The sequence below is a fragment of the Myotis lucifugus genome, unplaced genomic scaffold (genome assembly GCF_000147115.1).
Source record: "Myotis lucifugus unplaced genomic scaffold, Myoluc2.0 scaffold_167, whole genome shotgun sequence".
Lineage (NCBI taxonomy): Eukaryota > Metazoa > Chordata > Mammalia > Chiroptera > Vespertilionidae > Myotis > Myotis lucifugus.
This window is the reverse complement of record NW_005871215.1, coordinates 1,832,316-1,859,826: the sequence shown is the minus strand read 5'-3', so window position 1 is coordinate 1,859,826 and position 27,511 is coordinate 1,832,316. Positions and strand designations below refer to the sequence as shown.

The 27,511-nt window shown below is 38.0% G+C and overlaps 1 protein-coding gene across 2 annotated transcripts in view; it reads right to left on the bottom strand.

The window, feature by feature from the left end:
• PARP11 (poly(ADP-ribose) polymerase family member 11) overlaps positions 1–27,511 on the bottom strand; it is a 56,935-nt gene that overhangs the window by 21,506 nt on the left and 7,918 nt on the right. Inside the window, exons 2-3 of one of the 2 annotated variants that reach the window (XM_006096067.3) lie at positions 3,619–3,747; positions 2,661–2,781 (exon numbers count right to left, since the gene is read on the bottom strand). In XM_006096067.3, coding sequence (XP_006096129.1) covers positions 2,661–2,781; positions 3,619–3,747 — 250 coding nt within the window. The remainder of the gene's footprint in view (positions 1–2,660; positions 2,782–3,618; positions 3,748–27,511) is intronic. The other variant, XM_014462048.2, reaches the window with a different exon arrangement.

Here is a 27,511-nt window from a genome sequence, read left to right as displayed (position 1 = left end):
GCTTGATCTATTCTCAGACAGAAGAATGCTAATACCATATGCGGCTCAGTAGGCAGGGTCTATCCTTTTCTATACAATCCTTAGGTTAAAGTGACATTAAACTAGAAGAGTTCTAAACTTAGGAAAATTAAGAGTACTAGAGAGAGAAAGAAATTATAATACTGAATATTCTAGATGCTTATTAAGTGGAAACTACATGATTTCTCCAAAGTATTTGGAAATGATTTTAAAAAATCCATTACCATTATAAAACATGTACAATTCACAGAATTTCAAAACTGTATACATTGCTTGCCTTCTCTTTAAATTGTATACCTAAACCAAAACATAGAAAACCTAGCTAGACTCCATACATCCTATATAATAAAAGTCTAATATCTAAATCAATTGAACTGTGGAATGACTGGTCGCTATGATGCACACTGACCACCAGGGGGCAGACGCTTAATGCAGGAGCTGCCCCCTGGCCAGGCTCGAGGGGATCAGGCCTAAGCTGTCAATCAGACGTCCTCGGAAGGTTCCCAGACTGCGAGAGAGCGCAGGCCGGGCTGAAGAACACCCTCCCCCACCCCCAGTGCACAAATTTCGTGAACTGGGCCTCTAGTAGTTACATAACAGATTCTAGTGACAAAGGACTAATTAATTAAAGGTATTGTTTTCTTCTTTCATCTATGCCTCAGCAGTGGCAGTACTTACCAAGCCCATTTCACATTCCCACAAAGATGTGAATGTGAGATTCTAGTCAGTTATCTTATCTAATTGGCATTATTCCATTCCAAAACAAAGGGATTCACCCATCAAGCAAATGCTGTATAAAGTATGTTCTGCCCTGTCTGTATTCTCCTAGACTCTGTACACACTGGCGTTACCATGGTGCAGGGAAAAGCAAGATCTCAGCTCACATAGTGAAAACTGTAGTGACTTCCTTTGAGTTCACTTTTTACCATTTCTACAGAGAGAACCTGAATTGGCTTGTGGCAGAACAGGGACTAATTTTGTAAATGGTATATATGAAGTGCTAACAGGTATACTTCTGAAACAGTGTCATTATATTGAGGGTTGGGGAACTTGACCCCAACATAACATGTGACTCCTAGATGATTAAAAAAAGTTTTAATAAACTGTATTGTCTGAGAGAAAGTTTCGCAAAAATACGTTTTCTAGAAAATATTCTTCCAGAAACATGTAGCTTGCTGAATCATCTGCTTCAACAAACTTCATCTCCTATATGAGTCTGTGCATATCGTTATGTCTCAATATGGCTTCAGAACTGGCCCCGGTACACAGACTAAAATGCCTACCAGACACCTGTTGTCTAGACTGCAGGAGAAAGATAAATGTCAGGGCCCTTTAAAGGCAGATGGCCTATTTATCCAATGTTAAGTTGCCCTAGCTGGTTTGGTTCAGTGGATAGAGCATCAGCCTGCAGACTGAAGGGTCCTGGGTTTGATTCCAGTTCAGGACACATGCTCGGGTCGTGGGCTTGATTCCCAATAAGAGGCATGCAGGAGGTAGCTGATCCCTGGTTCTCTCTCATCATTGATGTTTCTATCTCTCTCTCCCTTTCATCTCCCTTCCTCTCTGAAATCAATAAAAATACTTGTATGCATGCATATAAGCATAAGCAATGGACACAGACAACAGGGGGTGAGGGTGAGGGCAAGACCAGGGGGATGAGGGGACAATGGGGGGATAAAGACACATTGTAATACCTTAATCAATAAAAAGTTAAAAGAAAATAAATGTGGGAAAAAAAGTTATGGTGAGTCAAGGGTAAGAATCTAATGGTTTTAACTCTTGATAAAAAAGCTTTGGGGGATGATAATCATTAGAGATTTGGTTGCATCAACCTCTTACTGGACAATCCCCTTTACCGTTTCTGGGCCTTGGCTCATCCAAGGAAATCTCCTAAGGTTTCACTACCCTATCCTACAGAAACACACTACTAATTGTCATAAAGACACTGGGAAGAACAGTTAGAGGATTGAGCTGTGAAATAACCAAAATGCACTTTTATTAAGGAAGCTTCCCCAACCAGGTCCTGTTTGCCTCTAAGCAGCAAAGAGCTGGGACTATAGCAGTCTGAAAGTGAAGGGACTGAACCCAACAGGTTTTTCAGGGGAAGTACCTCAAATCATGCCCATAAATCAGGAATGAAATCCCAAGTGCAGCTGATTTCCAGATTACTGGCTATTCTGTGAAAGAGCCCATGAAATCAAAAAGGGCAGAAGGCAATGTCCACTAAAGAAATAATTTTCTGGCAAAGACACCCAGAGGTGGGTCATTCATCTGAACTTCAGTCTAAAAACTATCACAGACTTTGTCACTTCACCTCTCAGAGTGGTCCTTAAAATAAAAGGTTCCTATCTATCTCAAAAGACTGATAGGATCATGAGGAAAACAATAGCTTAGAGTGTTTGTGTTCCTTAGAAGAGAAGCATTACATTAGTCTCAGCATATAAACACTCCTTTATAAAAAGACAGTGTTGCTCAAGATTTTAAATCCTGAACTTTTATAGAGGTACTTGTATTTATTACAAAAAGGATTTACTTCACTGTTCACAAATGTATCAACTAATCCTTGATACATCTTCCGAACTGTAGATTTTACCATATCCGTATACTAAAACCACACAACTTTAAGAAAAAAAGCAACATACCTGCAAAGTCTATCTTGTAGCTGAATTTGGAAGTAGTAAAAGAAATGGAGCCACAAGGATTTGTTTTGAAGCTTTGTTCGATATCTTCACTGCTAACTGAACACTGAATGTTGGTATCCGGCTTTAAGACAAACCAGAAAGTTTCAATTACAGCTGTTCACCTTAATGGCTTGGCCACAGAGGTGGTACTGTGCTCACAGAGACAGAGAATGGTGAAACAAGGGACACTTAACTAGTCATCTGTTCTAGTCCCCTAAACACCGGGAAAATCACAGCTAAGCCAGCATGTTAAAAATAGTTTAAGGATTTCCAGCAAAGAAACTTAAAAAACTGGTTAAGCCTTATCCAAAATTATTACAATTTTCACAAATTATGACAATAATTGTACTTCCTAAGTGGCTCAAAAATTAAATCTTCTTTAAATGGCTTTGTAAGTTTAAAAAGACTACAAGCTTTAATCACTATCTTAACCATTAACTAGCTGTGTGATTCTGGACAAAATACATTAACTTTATGAGCTTCACTTTGCCTGTAAGACTGAGTGTTAACATCTGCTTCAGCGTTGTATGAGGATTAAGGAGAAAACCTATGTACAACACCTAACATAATACTTGGTGTACAGAAGGTGTTTAATATGGGCTGTTCTCTCCCCTTTCTCTTTGTCCACCAAATCAAACTTGGAGTTGCTCAGATGTACTGCTATCATGCAACTCTCAGTCACAATCGCCTTCTGTACACACGGCAAACACACACTGTTTCTTCTAAATAAATTATTGTGAAAACGTGGGGGAAGAAAAGGAAAAGAACTAGAAGAATTTCTAATTTTTCTTTCAGTTAAGCTATCTGATTTCCTTAGAGTTTGATTTCTTTCTGGTTTGCTTATACTCATCTTATCCATCGGCAAGATGACGCTAAGTGAATCTAAATCCATTCTGCTACATCCAAGGGAAGGAGATACCTGAAACATGTGCCACTTTCCACATTCTGCCAAGTAAAACCAGCCCCACTGGGTATCTGATGTGTCCATCTCGTCCATCTCACCACCTGTTGTTTTGGATAGGAATTCTTCGGCTTTGTGAAACATCTCCTGAAAAGGCAGAAAGCAGAGAAATAAATGTTTTTTCTACTAACCAATGTACTTTTTGCATGTCATTTTCTTCTTACAAATAACTATATTCCAAATGTCTTTCCCCCAGTGACACTTCAAAAGTAGCATTCTATGCTGTATATTAGCTCTGAAGATGAACATTTTAGTAAAAGGTTGAATATCACTGTCCATTCAACCATTCAACCATTTAAGTAAGCTGTATCAAATCTATAAGCATTCCAGAGTCGGCGTAGTGTCAAAAATTTTGTTTGATCATATGTTTATTCATGTGTTTGGTCAAAAGGATGCATGGTATCACAACTAATTAAGACCAAATACATCTGATTTTTGTTTTAAACATTTATTATTTCATTTAATGGCATGGGAAGATGCTTGTAATATAGTGTTCAGTACAAATAAGGTTACAATAAATAGAAATAGTATAATCCAATGGAACTCCATTTGACCCACTAATCCCACTTCTAGGACTATATCCCAAGAACTCAGAAACTCCAATCAGAAAGGATATATGCACCCCTATGTTCATAGCAGCACAATTTACAATAGCTAAGATTTGGAAAGAGCCTAAGTGCCCATGAGCAGATGAGTGGATTAGAAAACTGTGGTACATCTACATAATGGAATATTACGCTGCTGTAAAAAAGAAGGAATTCTTACCATTTGCAACAGCATGGATGGAACTGGAGAGCATTATGCTAAGCGAAATAAGCCAGTCAGAGAAAGATAAATATCACATGATCTCACTCATTTGTGGAATATAATGAACAACATAAACTGATGAACAGAAATAGAACCAGAGTCATAGAAGCATCAAACAGACTGTCCAACCTATTAGGGAAGGCAGGGGGTTAGGGGTAAGATATCAAACAAAGGACTTGTATGCATGCATATGAGCATAACCAATGGACACAGACAGTAGGGGGGTGAGGGCATGTGCTGGGGGGTGGGGGCGACCAGGTAGAGGTCAATGGGGGAAAAAAGGAGACTTATGTAATGCTCTAAACAATAAAGAATTTTTTTAAATAGTATAGTCCAATTTTAATAAAAAATACATCTATATTTACCCACATGAGTGTATACGTATGTGTATGTACATGTATGTATATGTACATGTACACATACATACAAAGTCTGGCCGGATATACAAAAACTTAGGTTAGTTTTTTCTGAGTGTTAGGATAATACTACTAATAATAATAAGCCTTATATGGCTCTTACTACTTGCCAAGCTCTAAGTACTGTACAGATAATAACTCCTTTAGGCCTCACAACAACCCTATAAGACAGGTACTATTATCCCAAATTTAGAAATGGGAAAACTGAGGCACAGGGAAGTCATACAAAGAGGAAGCCAGGTTTCAAACCCAAGCGGTCTGGACCCAGGTTCTTAACCACCATGACAAACTGCCTTATACTTAATCATCAATGATTTTATAATCTTAACTATATCAACTAACTCATGTACACATTACCTTTGAAACGTTTTCAACATTCTTGGGTGGAGATTGTGAAAAAGAGGAAGTCACCAGAAAAGGGGCAAATAAATTAGTCAAAAATGATAAAACTTTATCTGGAATGTTGCTTTCTGTCCTCATTTTTTAAAAGGATTTTTAAAATTACTAGTTTAAATTTATTCAACTTATATATGAAAACATGCTGCACCAAATAATCCTCAAGACTTTTCTGACCATCACTTCCATACTTCCATTCCTGGCACCTTCTCACCTTCCTTCTCCAGGGTTAACCAATGCTATCAACTTACTATTTACCTTTCAGCTCTCTCCCCAACCCCTCTCTCTCTCTGTCTCTCCCTCCTTCCATCCCTCCCTCCCTATGTATGTATGAGATCATATGCACACATAGAAACATATAATTATTTATTTTAAAATGTTTATTTCCTATATATTTAATTGTTTTACAAAGAATATGTACTACTTGAGTAATTTTGAAAATATTTGTTTTTAATATCATTATTTTAAATGTCCATCCTGTTTCCAGAAGCTGTGTGACCTAGGATGAGATTCCATTACGTTCTCTAGGCCACAGTTTCTTCTTCACAAAATGGAGATTAAAGGCTTCTTACTCATTGAGTTGTTGTTAGAAAGTAATGAGACAATGCCTTAAAGTACCAAGTACAGTAGCTGAACTCTATGAAGGGGGCTTGTTACTTTTTATTCATGTTTTTTAATCTCCAAGGAATGCTTTATACTTATTTTCTGGATTTTTCCTACATGTTTTAAGGTTGATTGGCTCCTAAGAAATGAAAAATAGCTGGTGTGGCTCAGTTGGTTGCACATCATCCGATGCACTGAGAGTTGCTGGTTCGACTCCTGGTTAGGGTACATGCCCGGTTTTTGGGCTCGATCCCAGGGATGGGGTGTGCAGGAGGCAGTCGATTGATGTTTCTTTCTCTCATCGGTGTTTTTCTCTTTCTCCCGTTTCCTTCCTCTCCCTCTAAAATCAATAATAAAAATAACATATTAAAAAAAGAAATAAAAAATAGAAGACCTTAGGATCAAGAGCTTCAGGTTTAGGAGCCACTATTTACCTTACATATTTTAACCAGATAATAAAGGCAATAATTTAAAATTTAGGATCAATTGTATAGGTTAACAATTCACAACTTCTGCTTCTTCTATTAACATTCACATCATTTGGCCATTTTACTGTGAGAAAGAAAGAAAGCGTGACCTGACTTCAGTTTTCCTTCTGAAAATAATAAAAAACAATTTGGAAGAATGAATTTGAAAGTAATAATTAAGACAAATCTCTGGCTTACAAGTTTTCTCTTTTCTCTACTAGAAAAGGAAATTTAACAAATATAGCATGTTACATGTATACAGCATATAGACAACATGTATGCTTTGCCTCATCACACTGCCCCTAAGATCACATGTTAAGCCAGGTTACAAGTGAAAGTGTTTTTAACAAAGTCCTTTCAGAACTTCCTGCCATCAATAGCTTTGGGTAGGACCTAAGACAGGCTCATATTTATCCCTGTTTTAGAGAGGGCAGCACTATAGACAGGTGCCCTTGCATTGAACATTCCTAAAGCACTTCAAATTTTTTAACATTCTTTATTGCTTTACACTAATTTTTCCCTCCATAACCCAATGTGCAGGAGAAGCCATTATTTTTCAGTTAAAGTTGGGAAAAACCTGAAGCAGAGGAAATACAATTATTTTGTCTAGAACCCTAGAGTTAGCAGTATAAAGAAGACCAAAGAAACACCCAAGGCCTCCTGAGCTGCCAACACTCACTGCCTCATTTCACATATGGTCAGTCGTTCCTTCTTTTTTTTGTTGCCAAAGCTTCATTTGATTGCTTTGCTTCACAGATGCTATGGCTTTCTTTCCATACTCATTTCATAAGACTAAATCTTACAGTTTTCTGTAACAAATTTTCCTTGCAAACAAATGGCTATCCTGCAAAAGTAGGCTCATAGAGTAAGTCACGTTTATATTAATAACTTTAAAATACTATAATCATAGTAATAATGGATCTAGGTTAGAACATATCTATAGGCAATATAAGGAAAGTTGTCTGTCATGGAGTAGGCAATTAATAAATGTCAGCTGAATGAATTAGTTTAGCCACAATGCCATACAGACTCTGCAGTATAACTGAACATTGTTTAGTTTTGTTTTTAAAAGTCTCTGGAAATTGTCCTAACAGCAAATAGCAAACAGAGAAACATTTATTCAAGAAAATCTACTAAATTTGAGAAGAGGCAAGAATTTGTGGCATTTGAGCCAACATCTGTTCTATTACCCCCACTCCACAAACTCTGTTACAGAAGCTCTACCTCTGGCATATGCAGCCAAGAAGGCAGGAACTCCATTTCCTCCCAGCTCCCAGTCTGGGGCTAGTTTCACCCAGGGAAGGACAGGCTGCTGGTGTTTCTCATCAGCTTCAGCAAGGAGGTACAGAGGTCTATTCTGGACAGGCACCCAGAGCCTGGGTTTCCATTCCTTCATCCATTCCCCACTCATTTGGTGGAAACTCTACTCCAGGCCCAGTAGGCAAAGAATACTGGACCTTGATTGCTACCACCCCAATTTGCTCATTATGCCAGGAGGAGTAGGTCAAGAAGACCAGGGGCTGCCACCACCCCTCCCACCAAGTGCCTGGGATGTCACCCTGGGAAAAGTGGGTCCCTAGCCCCAGCTCCAGGTACAGTGGCATGCGGGTTCTACTGCAAGGAAAAGGCATACCTTAAGGACAAAGAGCTCTACATCTCTACTTGAAGGGATTGTCTTTATTTGAAACAGGAAGTCGAAAACTTCATGCCTAAGAGCATTATTGAAAAAAATGGAATCTTGATAAAAACAATTTATCGGGGGCCTGAAGCTCTGATACAGGAATGGCAGAGAAGGCAGAAATCTAATATAGAGAACCAGGATAGCCAAGAGCTTCCTGGTATTATAGTGAACCATGGGACATTTCTATATGTCATGCCATAAAACAAGTTTTGCTAAATTTAAAAGGAATAAAATTATACAAAGTATGATTTCCTACCAAAATGGAATTATAAATCAATAACAAGAAAACAGGAAATTCACAAATATATGACATTAAGCAACACACTACTAAATAACCAATAGTCAAAAAGTAAACCACAAGGGAAATTTAAAAATATGTTGAGAACAATGAAAATTAAAACACAATTTATCGAAATTTATGGGATGCAGCTGGAACAGTGCTCAGAGAAAAACTTGCAGTTGTAAATGCCTATAATTAAAAAAGAAGAAAAATCAAAAACTAACATTCCACTTTAGAAAGAGAAGAGCAAACTAAACACAAAGCAAATAGAAAGGAAATAATAAAGGTTGGAGAAAAGAAAAAAAATGAAGTAGAGAATAGAAAAAAAATAGAGGAAATCAACAAAACCAAAAGTTGCTTTATTTGAAAAGAAAAAGAAAATTGTCAAACCTTTAAATAGCTGAAAAGGAAAAAAAAGAGAGAAAACTTGGGTTACTAAAACAAGGAATAAAAGAGGGAACATCAGTACTGATCTTACAGAAATGAAAGAATTATGAACAGTGTATGCCAATAATTTAGATAACTTAGATGAAATAAGCAAATTCCTAGATGAACACAACTCATTAAACTGACTCAAGAAGAAATAGAAATCTAAATAGGCCTATTATAAATAATGAGACAACATTAGTAATTTTAAAACTTTCCACAAAGTCTAGTCACAGATGGCTTCACTGGGCTACCAAATATTTAATGAAAAACAAATACTAATGCTTCACAAAGTTTTCAAAAGTACTAAAAGAGAAATACTTCTTAACTCATTCTATGAAGCTGAGAGTATCCTGATTAAACAAACAAACAACAGAAAAAGACATTACAAGAAAACTAGAGACCAGTGTGCCTTATGGCTATAGAAGACAAAACTCTTCAACAAAATACTGGCAAACTGAATCCAGAAACATATAAAAAGTTGTACACACCATGACCAAATGAGATTTTTTTTCTAATAAAGAAAGATTGGTTTAGCATGCAAATAAATCAATTAATGTAATACAACATATTAATAAAAATAATAAATAAAAATATCATTTTAGTACACAGAGAAAAAGAATTTGACAAAATTCAATATCCTTTCATAACAAAATGGTCAACAAATCAAAATACAAAAGAATGTTCTCAACCTGATAAAGAACATCAACAAAAATCCTATAGCTAACATCATATCTACTGTTGAAAAACTGAGTGCTCTATGGAAACAAGATGAGGATGTCTGCTCTCACTACTTCTATTTAACATTATCCTGGAGTTTCCCAGGGCTACTATCCAATAAATAAATAAATACAAATGCATCCAGATTTGATAGAGAGAAGTAAAACTCTCTATTTGCAGATGGCATGACTTTATGTAGAAAATTTGAAGGAATTCACTAAAAACTACTAAAACTAATAAACAAGTTTGACAAGTTTCAAGATAAAAATACAAACCTCAATTATATTTCATTAACAATGAAAATTCCAAAAATGAAGTTAAGAAAACAATTCCATTTACAATAGCACCAAAAAGAATGGAATATTTATGTGTAAGTTTAACAAAAGATATGCAAAATGTATACACAGAAAACTTCATAGCAATGGTGAGAGAAATTAAAGAAAACCTAAATAAATAAAGACATCCCATGTTCATGGATCAGAAGACTTGCAATCCCTAACAAAATTCCTTCTAATCTTTTGCAGAAATTGACAAACTGATACTAAAATTCATATGAAAATGCAAAAGCCTCAGAATAACTAAGCAATCTTGAAAAAGAATAACAAACGTGTTTTCATATGTCTCTTGGCCTTCTGTATGTCCACTTTCAAAAGTGTCTAATTAAGTCAGTGATGGCGAACCTTTTGAGCTTGGCGTGTCAGCATTTTGAAAAACCCTAACTTAAACTTGGTGCCGTGTCACATATAGAAATTTTTTGATATTTGCAACCATAGTAAAACAAAGACTTATATTTTTGATATTTATTTTATATATTTGAATGCCATTTAACAAAGAAAAATCAACCAAAAAAATGAGTTCGCGTGTCAGAGGTGTCAGAGGTTCGCCATCACTGAATTAAGTCCTTTGCCCATTTTTGATTGGATTGTTTATCTTCCTTTTGTTAAGCTGTATGAGTTCCCTGTATATTTTGGAGATTAAACCCTTATCGGAGATAACATTGGCAAATATGTTCTCCCATGCAGTGGGCTTTCTTGCTGTTTTATTGATGGTTTCTTTTGCTGTGCAGAAGCTTTTTATTTTGATGTAGTCCCATTTGTTAATTTTCTCCTTAGTTTCCCATTGCCTTTGAGCTGTATCAGTAAAGATATTGCTACAACATATGTCGGATATTTTGCTGCCTATGGATTCTTCTAAGATTTTTATGGTTTTTCCATCTTACATTTAAGTCCTTTATCCATTTTGAGTTTATTTTTGTGTATAAGTTGGTGATCTAGTTTCATTTTTTTTGCATGTATCTGTCCAATTTACCCAACACCATTTATTGAAGAGACTGTCTTGACTCCATTGTATGCTCTTGCCTCCTTTGTCCAATATTAATTGAGCATAATGGCTTGGGTGGATTTCTGGATTCTTGTTCTGTTCCACTGGTCTATATGTCTGTTCTTGAGCCAGTTCAAAGCAGGGTTTGAGAACCATGGCTTTGTAATACAGCTTGATATCTGGTATTGTGATCCCTCCTACTTTGTTCTTTCTCAGGATTGCTGCAGCTATTTGGGGGTCTTTTTTTATTCCATATGAATTTTTGGAGAGTTTGTTCCAGGTCTCTGAAATAGGCCGCTGGTATTTTAATGGGGATTGCATTAAATCTATAGATTGCTTTGGGTACTATGGACATTTTAATGATGTTGATTCTACCAATCCATGAACACGGTATATTCTTCCATTTGTTTATGTTTTCCTCTATCTTTTTTTTCAATTTCCTGTAGTTTTCTGAGTACAGGTCTTTTACCTCCTAGGTATCTTATTTTTTTTGGTGCAATGGTAAATGGGATTGTTTTTTTGTTTTGTTTTGTTTTTTTTCTGTGAGTTCATTATTAGTGTATAAAAAAGCCATAGATTTCTGGGTGTTAATTTTGTATTTTGCTACATTGCTGAATTCATTTATAATATCTAGTAGTATTTTTGATGGAGTCTTTAGGGTTTTCTATGTACAATATCATGTCATCTATGAATAATGACAATTTTACTTCTTCTTTTTCAATTTGGATGCCTTTTATTTCTTCTTCTTGTCTGATCGCTATGGCTAGCACATCCAGTACCATAGTGAACAGGAGTGTTGAGAGTGGACATCCCTGTCTTTTTCCTGTTCTTAGGGAAAATGGTTTTAGTTTTTGCCCATTGAGTATGATGTTGGCTGTAGGTTTGTCATATAAGGCTCTTATTATTCTGAGGTATGATCCCTCTATTCCCACTTTGCTGAGAGTTTTTATCAAGAAAAGGTGTTGGATTTTCAAATGCTTTTTCTGCATCAATTGATATGATTATGTGATTTTTATCTTTCAACTTGTTTATGTGATGTATCATGTTTAATGATTTGCGGATATTGTACCATTCTTGTATCCCTGGGATAAATCCCACTTGGTCATTGTTTATGATCTTTCTAATGTAATGCTGGATCCAATTTGCTAGGATTTTGTTGAGGATTTTAGCATGTATATTCATCAGAGATACTGGCCTGTAACTCTCTTTCTTTATAGTGTCTTTATCTGGCTTTGGGTTAGGGTAATGTTGGCTTCATAGAAAGAGCTTGGAAGTGTTCCTTCTCTTGAATTTTTTGGAATAGTCTGAGGAGGATAGGTTTTATTTCTTCTTTGAATGTTTGGTAAAACTCCCATGTGAAGCCATCTGGGCTTTTGCTTGCTGGAAGTTATTTTATTACTGCTTTCATTTCCTCCACAGTTATCAGCCTATTCAGATTTTTTTATTCTTCCTGATTGAGTTTTAGAAGGTCGTATTTTTCTAGGAATATGTCCATTTCTTCTAAGTTGACCAGGTTGTTGGAAAAGAGTTGTTCATAGTATATTTTTACAATCCTTTCTGTGGGGTCTGTTGTTATTTCGCCTCTTTCATTTCTGATTTTGCTTATTTGGGTCCTCTCTCTTTGCTTCTTAGTGAGCCTGACTAGAGGTTCATCAATCTTATTTATCCTTTCAAAGAACCAGCTCTTGGTTTTATTGATGTTTTGTATTTTTTTTGGTCTCTATGTTATTTATTTTCACTTTGATCTTTATTATTTCCTTGCTTCTGCTCACTCTGGGCTTTTCTTGTTGCTCTCTTTCTAATGCTCAGTCATTAATCATCCAAGAGATGCAAATCAAAACAACAATGAGATACCATCTCACATGTGTCAGAATGGCTATCATCAACAAATCTAAAAATGACAAGTGCTGGCGAGGATGTTGAGAAAAAGGAACCTGCATGCACTGTTGATGGGAATGCAGACTGGTGCAGCCACTGTGGAGAACAGTATGGTGTTTCCTCAAAAAATTAAAAATGGAAGCCCCACTTTACCCAGTAATCCCACTTCTAGGAATATATCCCAAGAAAACAGAAACACCAATCAGAAAGGACATATGTACTCCTATGTTCATTGCAGCACAATTTACAATAGCTACAATTTGGAAACAGCCTAAGTGCCCATCAGCAGATGAGTGGATTAGAAAACTGTGGTACATCTACACAATGGAATACTATGCTGCTGTAAAAAAGAAAGAAGTCTTACATATACAACAGCATTATGCTAAGCAAAATAAGCCAGTCAGAGAATGATAAATATCACATGATCTCACTCATTTGCGGAATATAATGAACAACATAAACTGATGAACAAAAATAGATCCAGAGACAGAGAAGCATCTAACAGACTGTTAAACTTCAGAGGGAAGGCAAAGGAGGGGTAAGAGATCAACCAAAGGACTTGTATGCATCATATGAGCATAACCAATGGACACAGACACGAGGGGGGTGAGGGCATATGCTGGGGGTGGGGGTTGCCGGGGAGAGGTGAATGGGGAAAAAAGGAGACATATGTAATAATATATGTAATACTTTAAATAATAAAGAATTTTAAAAAAAAGAAAAACAAATTTGGAGGCTTTACACTTCCTGATTTCAAAGCTTAACTTAAAGCTACAATAAACAAAATGTGGAGGACTAGTATGAAAACAGACATATAGATCAATGAAACAAAACTGACAGTCCAGAAATAAACCCTTTCATCTATTGTCAATTGATTTTCAACAAAGGTGCCAAGACAATTCAATGGAGGAAAGAAAAGTGTTTTTGACAAATAGTTTTGAGACAACTAAATAGCCCCAGGCAAAAGAATGAAGATGGACCCTACCTTACATCACACATAAAAATCGTTAGGCAGTGGTTTCTTAGATGTGACACCAAAAGAACAAGCAACAAAAGAAAAAAACAGATAAATTGTACTACATCAAAATTAAATTTGTTTTGTACTACAAAAGATACCTTCAAGAAAATGAAAAGATAACTCAAAAAAGGGAGAGAATAATTGCTAATAACATATATGATAAAGGACTTGTATTCAGAATACATAAAGAACATTTACAACTCAATTAAAAATAGGCAAATAGCACTGGCCGTGTGGCTCAGTTAGTTGGAGTGTCATCCCGTACACCAAAAGGTTGCAGTTTGATTCCTGGTCAGGGCACATATGTAGGTTTCAGGTTCGATCCGAGTCATGGCACATATAGGAGGCAACTGATCAATGTTTTTCTCTCCCCCTTCCTCTCTCTCTAAAAAGCAATAAAAACATATCCTCAGGTGAGGATTTTTAAAAAGGGCAAATAATCCAAAAAAGAACAAAGAATTTGAATAGACATTTCTCCAAAGAAGATATACAAATTACCAATATGCACATGAAAAAAATGCTCAATATCAACAGTCATCAGGGAATGCATTCAAAACCACAATGGGATATGATACCATTTCACAATTAATAAAGTGTCCATAAATAAAAAAGATAGACAACAGAGATCCAAGGTGGCAACAGAGTAGGTAGAAGTTACATTCATCTTCTCCGAGGTCCAAACTGGAATTACAATTAAATGATAGAACAATCAGCCTGAATAACCAACTGAAGAGGAGCTGAACAAGTCTTATAACCAAGAATTTACAGAAGAAACCACATCAAGACTAATAGGAAGCACTGAGAGGTGAAAAGGGCTGGCCTGGCACCCGTGTGTGGTGGTTGAAAATCTGTAGAGATATCTCAACTACAAAGATCCCCCCTGAGGAGTGTGGGGTCTCAAGCCCACATTGGACTCCCCAGCCCAGAACACCAGAGCCAGGAAGAGCAGTCTACATAATATCTGGCTATGAAAATCAGAGGGGATTCTGTTTGCCAGGGAGAGATGGGAGTCTGTTAGAAATCCAGACTCCCTCTGAAAGGGCCAGCACACTAAATCTTGTTCACTCACTCTTAGCTCCCACAGAGGGAGGTTGGATCAGAGCAGACCGGAGTCATGTGAGGATAGACTGGGTTGTATGGCTCCAGTGAGAGAGCTGAAGGGACAGCTGCCAGGGTCCCTGTGCTGAGTCCCTCTCCCACACTGCCCACAGATGCCATCTCTCCTGGGTCAAGCACTCCCCTTCATTCTGAATCAGCCTGGAGGAATGCACTAGCCCCACTCTTCCGACTCCTGGGAACCCTACCCTGCCAAGCTCCCACCTGCAGAGGAGAGTAAAGGAGAAACTGAGTTGTGTGGCTCTAGGGTGAGGCCATATTTTGCTCGCACAACCAACCAGCATTAGCATTCCTGCGCACAGCCCTCCCTTCATATGACCAAATCTTGGTCTGTTTGGGCCTCAATAACTCTGCTGGCCTCACCATGAGGAATCCCTGACACCCCACCCTTCCACAAATGTCAACGGGCACCCAGATGGTGGCAGCTGACCTTGGTGTACCTTGAGACTTTTGCTGAGTGACCTCAGTCCCAGTGATTCCACTTCTGGGTGTATATCCAAAGAAGCCCAAAGAATATATGCACCTCCTATATTCATTGCAGGGTTATTTAAAACAGCCAATATATAAAAGTAACCCAAGAGTCCATCAGTGGCTGAGTCATTAAAAATAGGTGGTACATGTATAAAATGGAGTATTACTTGGCCTTAGAAAAGAATGAAATCTTACCATTATCAACAGCATGGGTGGACCTAGAGGGTATTACGCTGAGTGAAATAAGTCAGTCATAGAAAAACAAATACCATATGATTTCACTTATATGTGGAATCTAAAGAACAAAATAAGTGAACAAAAAAATTGCAACAGACTACAGACTGATGGTTGCCAGAGAGAAGGCAGGTTGGGGGCCTGGGTGAGAAAGGTGAAGGGATTAAGAAGTACAAATTGGTAGTTACAAAATAGTCATGGGATGTAAAGTACAGCAGAAGGAACCTAGTCAATAATACTGTGATAACTATGTATGGTGCCAGGTGGGTGCTGGAAATATGAAGGGAAACACTTTGTAAAGTATGTGATTATCTAACCACTATGCTCTACACCTGAAACTAATACAAAACAACATTGAATGTAAACTGTAATTGAAAAATAAAATAAAAGACAGACAATAACAAGTGTTGTTGAGATTGTGGAAAAATTGGAACCTTCATAGGTTCCTTACTCCATTGTATGATATTTACTGGTGGGAATGTAAAATGGTGCAACTACTTTGGAGAAGTTTGCAATTCCCAAAAAAGTTAAACATAGGAGTTAACATATAACCCAATAATTCCACCTTAAGGTATATACCTAAGAGCAAAAATATACATTCATACAAATATATAAATATTAATAGAAAAATCCTATATACTAGTAATAAAACCCTATATAATAAAACCCTAATATGCAAATCGACCAAATGGCGAAATGACCTGCAGAATGACCGATTGCTATGATGCGCATCTGCCCCCAACCCCTGAGAGGGAGGCAACCTATGGTGGCGATGGGGGGGGGGGGGGAAGGGAGACGGGGCCAGCCAGCAGGCAGTGCCAGGCCACCAGCCAAAGGGTGCCAGCGGGGACCCCCTGATTGCCCCGCCCACCGGTCGTCCCACAGATTAGCCCTGATCACTGGCCAGGCCTAAGGACACTACCCTATATATTGGTAACAATCTCTTAGATTTAAAACCTGGCAAGGCTACTCTAACACTGAAAAAACAGGATGATGCAGTGATGACATGCGTGGACTCTGGCTTGCACATTTTGTGGTCAGCCCTGATTCTCACACTTATAACTGTGTGACAAAGTCAATTACTTAACTTCTCTCTGCTTCAGTTTTTCCACCCATAAGATGGGGAAAATGGTACTACTGCCTCAGAAGGATCATGTTACGTACTACTTTTTATAATCAGGGCAAAAAAAAATAGCTGCCCATACAACAGCAAGATGCCTTTCACCTGTATGAAACGTATGGTCACTGGTGCATGCAGCATCCCAGATTGCGAGAGGGATGTCTGACTGCTGGGATCAGACCTAAACGGACAGTCGGACATCCCCCGAGGGCACAGGCCAGGCTGAGGGCCTTCCTGATCCCCCGTGCACAAATTTTGTGCACTGGGCCTCTAGTTATTCATAATAGCCAAAAAGTGAAACAACTCAACTTCCATCAACTGATGAATGAAGGAAAAAACATGTAACTTCACAATACAATGGAGTATCATTCAGCCTTAAAAATGAATGAAGCACTAAGAAATACTACATGGACAAACCTTAAACACATTTTTCTAAGTGAAAGATGCAAGATGCAAAAGACCAGATTATGGATGATTTCACTGAAATGTACAGAGTAGGCAAATCTATAAAGACAAGAAGTACATTAGTGATTACTTAGGGTTGACAAGGAGGTGGAATGACTTGGTAATGGGTAGGAGTTTCTGTTTTGGGTGATGAATGTTTTAACAATAAATTGTGGTAATGGTTGCACAACCCTGGGAATCTACTAAAAATATTAAATTATACACGTTAAGTGGGTGAATTTTATGGTATGTGAAGTACATCTAAATAAAAATATTCCTTTTAAAAGCTAAAGAACATAGAATTGGACTCTTATAGCCAAATTAAAAATGATAGTCAATCTAAAATGATGCTTTGAACAAATAGATTCTGAAGAAAACAAGAGATTCTAGAAGATGTTAGAAGCCTGAACAGAGATAGTGGGCAAAAGGGAAATTCATAAGAAATTATAAATTATTTGAAAGGCTTTTCTTTATACATTAGAAAAAATCAGGATGACAGCTAGGTAAGTCTCTAGGAACACACAAGGGTCAAGTCTCATAAGCTCCCTCATCTACTCGTATTCTGCCAGCAGTGTGCCTCCATTTGAGACCACACTGTGTTGCTTTACTTTCTAGACTTAGAAAACAATACTATATTAACAGCTTTATTGACAAACAACAAACTACATTTAAGGTGTACAATTTCATAAGTTCTCACACACATGAAACCATTACCATATGAAGATGATAAACATATATATCACCCCCAGAATTTTTTCATGCCCCTCCCCTGCATCCACTAACCAGCTTTCTGTCACTATAGTTGGCCTTTTCTAAAAAGTTATATACATGGAGTCATGTTGTATGTACCCTTTTTTGTCTGGCTTCTTCAGTCAGCATGATTATTTTTTAAAATATATTTTTATTGATTTTAGAAAGGGAGAGATAAAAACATCAATGATGAGAATCATTGATCGGCTGCTTCCTGCATGCTCCCCACTGGGGATCAAGCCTACAACCCAGGCATGTGCCCTTGACTGGAATCGAATCCAGGACCCTTTAGTCCGCAGACCAACGCTCTATCCAGAGCCAAACCAGCTAGGGCAGCATGATTATTTTGAGATCCATCCATGCTATTGTGTATATCAAGAGTTACTTCCCTTGTACTGCTGAGCAGTATTCCATTATATGGATATGTCACAGTTTATCCCTTTATCTGTTGATGAACACCTGGGTTATTTCCAGGTTTTACTATTACAAATAAAGCTGCTATAACTTTTATGCACAAGTCTTTGTATACACATATGCTTTCTTTACTCTTGGTAAATACCTAGGAGTTCAATAGCTAACTCATATGATAGATATGTGTTTAAAATTCTAAGAAATAGCTAAACTTTTAAAAAGTGATGTACCATTTTGCATTCCCATCTACAGTGTGTTAAGTTTTAGTTGCCCCACATCCTCACCAAGACTTTGTATAGTCAGACTTTTAAATTGTAGCCAATCTAATAGATAGAAATGTAGTGATATCTCACTGTGGTTTTAATTTGCATTTCCCTAATGAATAATGAGGCTGCGCATCTTTTCATGTACTTACTTTCTACCTATTTGTCTTCTTTGTGCAGTGTCTGTTCAAATCCTTAACTCATTTTTATTGGGTTATTTTCTTGTTATAGTTTTGAGAGTTCTTAATATATCTGAATGCAAATCCTTTTTCAGATATATGCTTTTACAAAAATTTTCTCTAGTCCGTGGCTTAGATTTTCATTATCTTTACAGTATGCTTTGAACAGCAAACATATTAATTTTATTTTTCAATTAATTTACATTCAATATTATTTTGGATTAGTTTCAGGAGTACATCATAGTAGTTAGACAATCATATACTTAAATATCAGTATTCTCCCTGATATTTCTAGTACCCAACTGGCACCATACATAGTTATTATTGACTATATTTCCTATGCTGCACAAATGTTTTTAATTTTTATGCAGTCAAATTTATCAATTTTTTCTTTTATGGATTATGGTTCTGGAGTCATAGCTAAGAAATCATTGCCCATTCAATGTTACAAAGATTTTCTTATTATTTTTTAAGATTTTTATTGTTTTCTTATAGAAATGTATAGTTTTCTCTTACACTTTGTTCTATAAATTTACAGAATTTATAGCTGCATTTAGGTCTATGATCCACTTTTAAATTTGCTTGTACATGTGGTGCCAAGTATGTACTGAAGTTCACTCTTTTTGCCTATGGATATTCAATGATTCCAGCACCATTTGTTGAAACAACTGTGATTTCTCCACTGAATCTTACCTTTATAAAAAAAATCAGTTGACTATACATTTGTGGGTATATTTTTGGACTCTCTATTCTCTTCTAAAAATTGTTTTCTCTATCATGATGCCATAGCTTGATTACTTTGATTACTATAGCTTCGTACTGAATCTTTAAATCAGGTAGTGCTAGCACTCCAAATTTCTCCTTCCTTTTCAGAATTGCTTTAGCTATTCTAGGTCCTTACAGTTTTGATTGGGATTGCCTAGCAATCTGTCTAAAGAGAATCGGCATCTCAACAATATGGAGTATTCCAACCCATGAATGAGGTATGTCTCTTGGCTTATTTAGGTCTTAACTTTTTTCAGTAATATTTTACAGATTTTAGTGTACAAATCTTGTACATCTATTATGCAAAACTGGTGCCTAAATATTTCATATTTCTTATACTATAAATAAAATTGCATTTAAAATTTCAATTTCTGACTGAATGTTGCTAATATAAAGAGATACACTGATTTTTGTATATGGATCCTTATCCAGCAACCTTATTAAACTCACTTATTAGTTCTAGGACATTTTTGGACATTCCATCTGATTTTCTATATAGGCATCATATATCTATCTATACACATATAGATATACTAGATGCCATGAATTCATGCATGGGTGGGATCCCTTGGCCTGGCCAGTGATCAGGCCTATCTAGCCGTCTCACCCAGTCCCGATCAGGACAATGTGGGCCGGCTGGCCAGGGAGGGACCACGGGTGGGCTCCAGGACAAGTCCGGCCCTCTCGCTCAGTCCTGATCAGCTAGACCTCAGTGGCAAGCTAACCTACTGGTCGGAAGGTCTGCCCCCTGGTGGTCAGTGGTGTCATAGTGACTGGTTGAGCAGTCAACCGGTTGATCAGTCGGACACTTAGCATATTATGCTTTTATTATATAGGATATAGATATAAATGATATAGATATGTAAGTTCTGACACACATGAAACCATTACCATATGAAGATTTATCTGTATCTATCTATCTATATCTTCTAACAGATGGCCCATTAATTCTTTTTTTTGTTTGGATTTTTTTGCCTTATTGCTCTGAATATGATCTCTTGTACAATGTTAAATAAAGAATGAACATCATTTCATTTCCTTGTTCCTAATCTTAGGAGAAAGTCTTTCACTACTAAGTTTAATGTTACATAGGTATTTTGTAGATGCCCTTTGTGTCAGAGGTCCCCAAGGTCACCCTCAGGCTCACAGAAGGACTCACAGGACTCAGATGTTGTTCTACTCATGGTTACAGTTTATTACAGTGAAAGTATACAGAGTGAAATAAGCAAAGGGAACAAGCACATGGACTGAAGTCAAAGGAAAACATGTACAAGCTTCCAGGTGTCTTCTCCCAGTACAGTCACATAGGACACACTTAATTCTTCCAGCAACCATGTATGACAACCAGTGCAAAGTGCTGCCAACCAGGGATGCTCACCTGAGCCTAGATGTACAGGGTTTTTATTGGGAGTTAGTCACATGAGCATATGCTGAAGTTCCAGAGCTCCAGAGGAAAAGCAGATGTTCACTATAAATCACACTGTTGGTATAAACTATCTGAACAAACTGGTAAAGCATGGCTCTAGGTGTCAAACATACAAATACACTCATTAGACAAACCATTCCAAGAGCTCGGTTCCCTGGTGCTAGGCAAAGAGCAGTCATGGAAACAGGCCTTTCTTGAGATTGTACAGGTTTTGAGCCACACAGGACTGCTGAGTTAACCCTTTCCCACACTTCCTTTATCAGGTTGACCAAGTTCTCTTCTATACCCAGGTTTTTGAGATTTTTTCCCTGGATTTTGTCAAATGTTTCTTTCTGCATGCACTGCAATGCTTATATGGTTTTTCATTTTAGTTTGTTTATATGATGAATGACATTGATTTGCTGTTCAAACATTAAACCAACCTTGCATTTTTTGGTATAAACACCATTTGATAATGATGCAACAACCTTCTTATTTGTTGTTACACTTGATTTGCTAAAATATTGTTTAGAATTTTCGCATCTATGTTCATTAGAGATATTGGTCTGTAGTTTTCCTCTAATATCTTTTACTTCTTTTGGTATCAGGGTAATGACAGCTTTTTAGAATGAGTTGTAAAATATTACCTTCACTTCAATTCTCTAAACATTTGTGAATTGATTTTATTTCTTCCTTAAATGTTAGAATTCACCAGTGAAACCATCTGCAACCGGAGTTTTCTTTGTGTGTAGGCTTTTTTTTTTTTTTTTTTTTTTTTTTACAAATTCAAGATCTTTAATAGATATTGGGATAGTCATGTTATTTATTTCTTCTTGAGGTAGCTTTGATAGTTTGTGTCTTAGAAACAATATGTCCATTTTCTTTAAGTTGTCATATAGATTGACATTGTTGTTCATAACATTCCATTATCCTTTAACTAGAGGCACAGTGCACAAAATTCATGCACTCGGGGTTGGGGGGGTCTCTCAGCCTGGTCTGCGCCCTCTCACAGTCCAGGAGCCCTTGGGGGATGTCTGACTACCAGCTTAAGCCCCTCACCCCGGGGAGCAGGCCTAAGCGGGCAGTCAGATATCCTTAGCACTGCTGCGGAGACGGGAGACGGTCCTGCCACTGCCACTGCGCTTGCCAGCCATGAGCCCGGCTTCTGGCTGAGTGGTGCTCCCCCTGGGGGAGTGCACTGACTACCAGGGGAAAGCTCCTGTGTTGTCTGTCCCCTGGTGGTCAGTGTACATCATAGTGACCAGTCATTTCGCTGTTCGATTTTCATATTAGCCTTTTATTATATAGGATGTTAATAGAATACTAGAGGTCAGGTGCACGAAATTCGTTCACGGGTGCAGTCCCTAGGCCTGGCTGGCGATCGAAGCATGAGCATCTGACATGGAAGGGCAGGTCCCAGCTGACCTCTAGGCCCTGGGCAGCACCTGGGCCCCCAGCCCCTGTGCGCCCCCCTCTGCCTGAGTCATTGGGTCCCTGCCCGGCTCCCTCAGTGCCCGGGAGCCAGGTGGCAGCCCCACTCCCTGCTGCTGTCGCTGGTTGCTGTCTGTGGGGCAATTGGTGGGGCGATCAGGCCCCCGCCCAGCTCCCTCAGCGTCTGGGAGCCGGGCAGCGGCCCCACTCCCTGCCACTGGTCACCGTCTGCAGGGCGATAGGCAGGGAGATCGGACCCCCACCTGGCTCCCTCAGCGCCTGGGAGCCAGGCAGTGGCCCCAACCCCCGCCGCCGTCGCTGGCCACCATCAACGGGGTGATGGGCAGGGCAATTAGGCCACCTGGCACCGCCCCTCACCTGCTCCACCATCCTGCCGCGGTCCCTCTCTCGTCGGGGCCCATTGGAGCTGGCAGCACCTCCACTGCCAGTGCCGCGTCACCGATGCGCATGTTCCGTGCCGCCCCCTGGTGGTCTGTGCATGTCATAGTGAGCAGTCGAACTCCCAGTCAAGGGGACAATTTGCATATTAGGCTTTTATTATATAGAATGTAGTGATATTACTTCTCTCATTCTTTTCCTCCCTCCCTCCCTCCCTTCCTTCCTTCCTTGCTTTTTTTTGTTAATCCTCACCTGAGAATATTTTCTCCATTGATTTTTAGAGAGAGTGGAAGGGAGGGAAGGGGAGAGAGATAGAAACATCGATGGGAGTGAGACACATCGAATGGTTGTCTCCTACATGTGCCCGACCAGGGCCGTGGATTGAACCCAACCCAGGTACATGCCCTTCGGTGAGTGGGCCAACACTCTAACCACTGAGAAACACCAGCCCGAGCTCATTCCTTTTTAAAAATAAATTTTATTTATTGACTTGTGAGAGAGAGTAAGAGAGTGAGAGAGGAAAGGAGGAAGGAAGAGAGTGAGAGAGGGAGGGAGGAAAGGGGGAAGGAAGGGAAAGAGGGAAAAAGAGAGAAAAACACTGATTTGCTGTTCCATTTATTCATGCATTCAATGGTTGCTTCTTGTATGTGCCCTGACCAGGCATTGAAACCGCAACTTGGCATATTGAGACGACACTCTAAAACAACTGAGCTACCTGGCCAGAGTCACCTACCTCATTCTTAATATTGGTAATTTGTATTCTTTTTCTCCTGATCTCTCTGATTTATCAATAGTACTGATGTTCCCGCAAAAAAGTGCTTTTGGTTTTATTGATTTTCTCTGTTATTTTTCATAATAATTTCCACTCTAAACTTTATTTTCTTGCTCCTGCCTGAGTTTAATTTTCTCTTCTTTTTTTACTTTCTTTTTAAAAAAATATATTTTATTGATTTTTTTACAGAGAGGAAGGGAGAGGGATAGAGAGCTAGAAACATCGATGAGAGAGAAACATCGATCAGCTGCCTCTTGCACACCCCCTATTGGGGATATGCCCGCAACCAAAGTACATGCCTTTGACTTGGAATCAAACCTGGGACCTTTCAGTCCCCAGGCTGATGCTCTATCCACTGAGCCAAACCGGTTAGGGCTTTTTGTCCTTTCTTAAGGAGGAAGCTGTAATCATTGATTTGTGACACTTTTTCTTTTTCAATGTAGGCATTAGTTTAGCTATAAATTTCAAGTACTGTTTTAGAAGCATAGCACAAATTTGATATGTTGTTTCATACTATTTCCCTTTTTTATTTCTTTGACCAATGGGTTATTTTAAAGTGTTTATTTATTTACCAAATCTTGGGAATTTTACAGGTCTTTCTTCTATTGATTTCTAATTTAATTCCATTTTGGTCAGATAGTACACTTTATGATTTGGTTCCTTTTAAACTTTCTGAGACTTGTTTTATGGCCCAGAATATGGCCTATCTTGTTAAATGCTCTCTGTGTAGTTGAAAAAAAGGTGTATTTAGCTGTTGTTGGGTTGTAATGGTTTATAAGTGTCAATTCAGTCAAGTTGGTCAATATTGTTGCTATTAGTGTAATAGTTTGCTATATCCTTGCTCATTTCTATCTACTTATTTTATCAATTATAGAGAATTTAAATCTCCAACATAATGAAATTAGTCTATTGCTTCTTACAATTCTATTAGTTTTACTTCATGAATTTTGAAGCTCTATTATTAGGTGTGTAAATGTTTAGGATTGTTACTAATTCACTGGCCTCTTTATCATTAGGAAGTGGTGTTCATTACCCCAAAATCATTACATCTGAAATCTACTTTAACACTAATATACCACTGAAGCCTTCTCTTGACTAATGTTAGCACTGTACATCTCCTTCCATTTATTTTTATCCTATTTTGTCTTTATATTCAAAGTGTGCTTGTTGGACACAACTTATAGTTGGGCGTTGCTTTTTAATCCAGTCTAACAATCTGCCTTCTAATTGGGGTGGTTAGAACATTTATTATGGTATAATTATTGATATGGTTAGGTTTATCATCTTGCTATTTGCTTTTTATAAGATAAATGGCTCAATTTTTTTTAAGTAGACACTTCACCAAAGAAAATACAGTGGAGCAAAAGCAGGTTTACAGTTGTGAGTATGCAAAACACAGAGTTTATTCTTGTATTATTATTTATTAATTATTATATTATTTTCCATACAAACAACTGTAAACTTACTTTTGCCCCACCCTGTATATATAGTATGTAATGAGGTAGAAGTACTCAACATTGCTTTGTTCTGCCTATCAGTGAGAACTCACTGTGGAGAATGACAGTTTTCATTTAGACAATATTTTTGTGCGCTGTGTGACACAGGCTGAAAAAGGTGCAACACATTCAAAACTGTCTGAGCACACGCTACACAAACAGCAAAAAAGGTGTTGTATTACTAAAAGATGTTACAAACCTGGAACAGTTAGAAGTACATAATATGCTCCTAATTGTAACTGTGTGTTGAAGGAAATAATGAGAATTAGTGTCAGCACACTCAGAGTATGTGCTCTCAGAAGCTCTAAGAAAAAATGGCAGTGTTTGCAAAATTACTCTTCCTACTCAAGTTTACTGGCTGTCAAGGGAAAAAAAGGTGCTGACAAGTTTCTGAAAGGAGGAAGAAGACAAAAACATTTCTTCATGATGCTAATACCAATAAAATCTTTCTTGATTTCTAGAGGCCTGCTTAAATATCACTGACATATATTCAGCATCTTAAATAACCTGAACCTACTACTTCAAGGTCAAAATACCCCAATTTTTAATGCTGATTAATAGATACCAGATTTTTCAAAGTCACCAAACAGCTCAACTGCTAGAGCATGATTTCTTCCCAGAATCCGATGGTTTTTTTTACTCACCAGAGAATGAGACTGACTTTATTATTATCATTATAAGTATATATAGAACACAGCCACCTGTTATAACAAAACATGAACAGGTATTTTCCAGAGACTAAAATAATCAAAGAATGACTAAGAATATCTTTCCTCCTTTCTTACAAACATTCAGGCTGGCTGAAACCTTATTTAATATTATAAGCGTGTCAATTTGGCAACTCATAGAGCACATAATTTCTCAGTCTGTATTTGATCTTGATATTCTATAACATCTGACATCCAGCAAATACCAGTTGCAAATCTTGACAATCTCTGATTATAGCATGAGGTCTCCTAATTTAGTAGAAATATTGGGTTAAAAAAATCAAACTGCTGGGTCTAATCTATGTTTCAAACTAGTTGCACACTTTGTAAGAGGCTACAAAAAATATCACCTTTTTCAATATTACAAACATCATTAATTTTTAAAATACTGCTTTACTGTTTAAACCGGAGGTCTGAATGAGTGCAGAAAGTGTGACAAACACTGTCCTAGGGTCTCAGTTACTCTCATGATTGCAAAAGCCATCTCTCTGGCTGAGACCCAAACTGCATTTCTACCCTAGCCTCTTCCTCTGCTGCCACACTCACCTATCCAATTGCCTCTCTGACATTATTACTTGAATGCCTCACGGGCACATTAAACCTATAATAGGCTCCAAACTTTTTATCTCTACCATCTCTCCTTTTCCAATCACCCCATCTCAATGAAAACATTTCCTCCTTGGTGGCCTGTGCCAGGAACCTAACACTCACCAAAGTGCAGCTTGAACTGATTCACTTTGCTCTCTCTCCACTTCCACCTACCTAGTCCAAGTACCTTCATCTCCACCCAGGACTATACTACAGCTTCTTAAGTGGTCTTCCAACAGCCTTTCTGATGCACTTCTGTCAAATTTTCAATTGCTGCTGGAACAAATGACAACAAATGTAAGCAATACAAATTTATTATCTTACAGGTCTGTAGAAACCTGATATGGGACTCAATGGGCTAAATTCCTTTCTGGAGGTTGTACAGGGGAATCTATTTCCTTGGCTTTTCCAGCTACTAGAAGCTACCCATATTTCTTGCCTTATGCACCACCCCCCCCACCCCCCGCGCGACCAACTTCATCTCCAAAGCCAGCAACCTTGTCTCTTTGCCTCTTCTTCCATAGTCACATCTCCCTCTAACTCACATCTGCCTCCATATTCCACTTGTAAGAATGCTTGTGATTACATTGAGCCCACTTATATTAGTCCAAAATAGCCATCCTATCCTAAGGTCAGCTAGTTAGAGATCTTAATTCCCCTTTGCTATGTAACCTAACATATTTCCATTTCCAGGGATTAGAATAGAATAGGGAGGCCATTATCCTGCCTACCACTCTCTAATACACAACTCATTTTCTATACAGCAACCAGAATGGTCTTTTCAAAAACAAACATGTTCATGTCACTTCCTATTTAAAATCCTTTAATGGTTTTCAACTCCTTTAAGAATAATCCTAAATGTATGCCACAAAGCCAGGCATGGCCTACTTCCTACCTAACTACTGGCCTCGTCTCCTAGTTCACTGTGTTCCAGCCACACATAGCTTCTCTCTGTTCCTCAAACACCAAACTCCCTTCCGCTTCAGGGTTTCTGTGCATACTATTTCTGCTGTTGGAATAGCCCTCTTTGCCTCCCATCCAAACTTTACCTGGTAACTCTAGTTCAATCCTTCAGATCTCTGTAAAAGTGGCTTTACCTGATCTTCCAACCTAGCACCAGCTCTTCTCGTTATACATTGCCATGGTACTCTTTGTTCTTTTAGAGCTTCTACAATTGTAGTTAAGTGTTATTTGTGTAATTATTGACTTAATGTTTGCTTCCCTGCACCAGACAGAAAACCCATGAGTGCTGGAGTCTAGTCCGTTCTGTTCACCACTGTAAACCCGG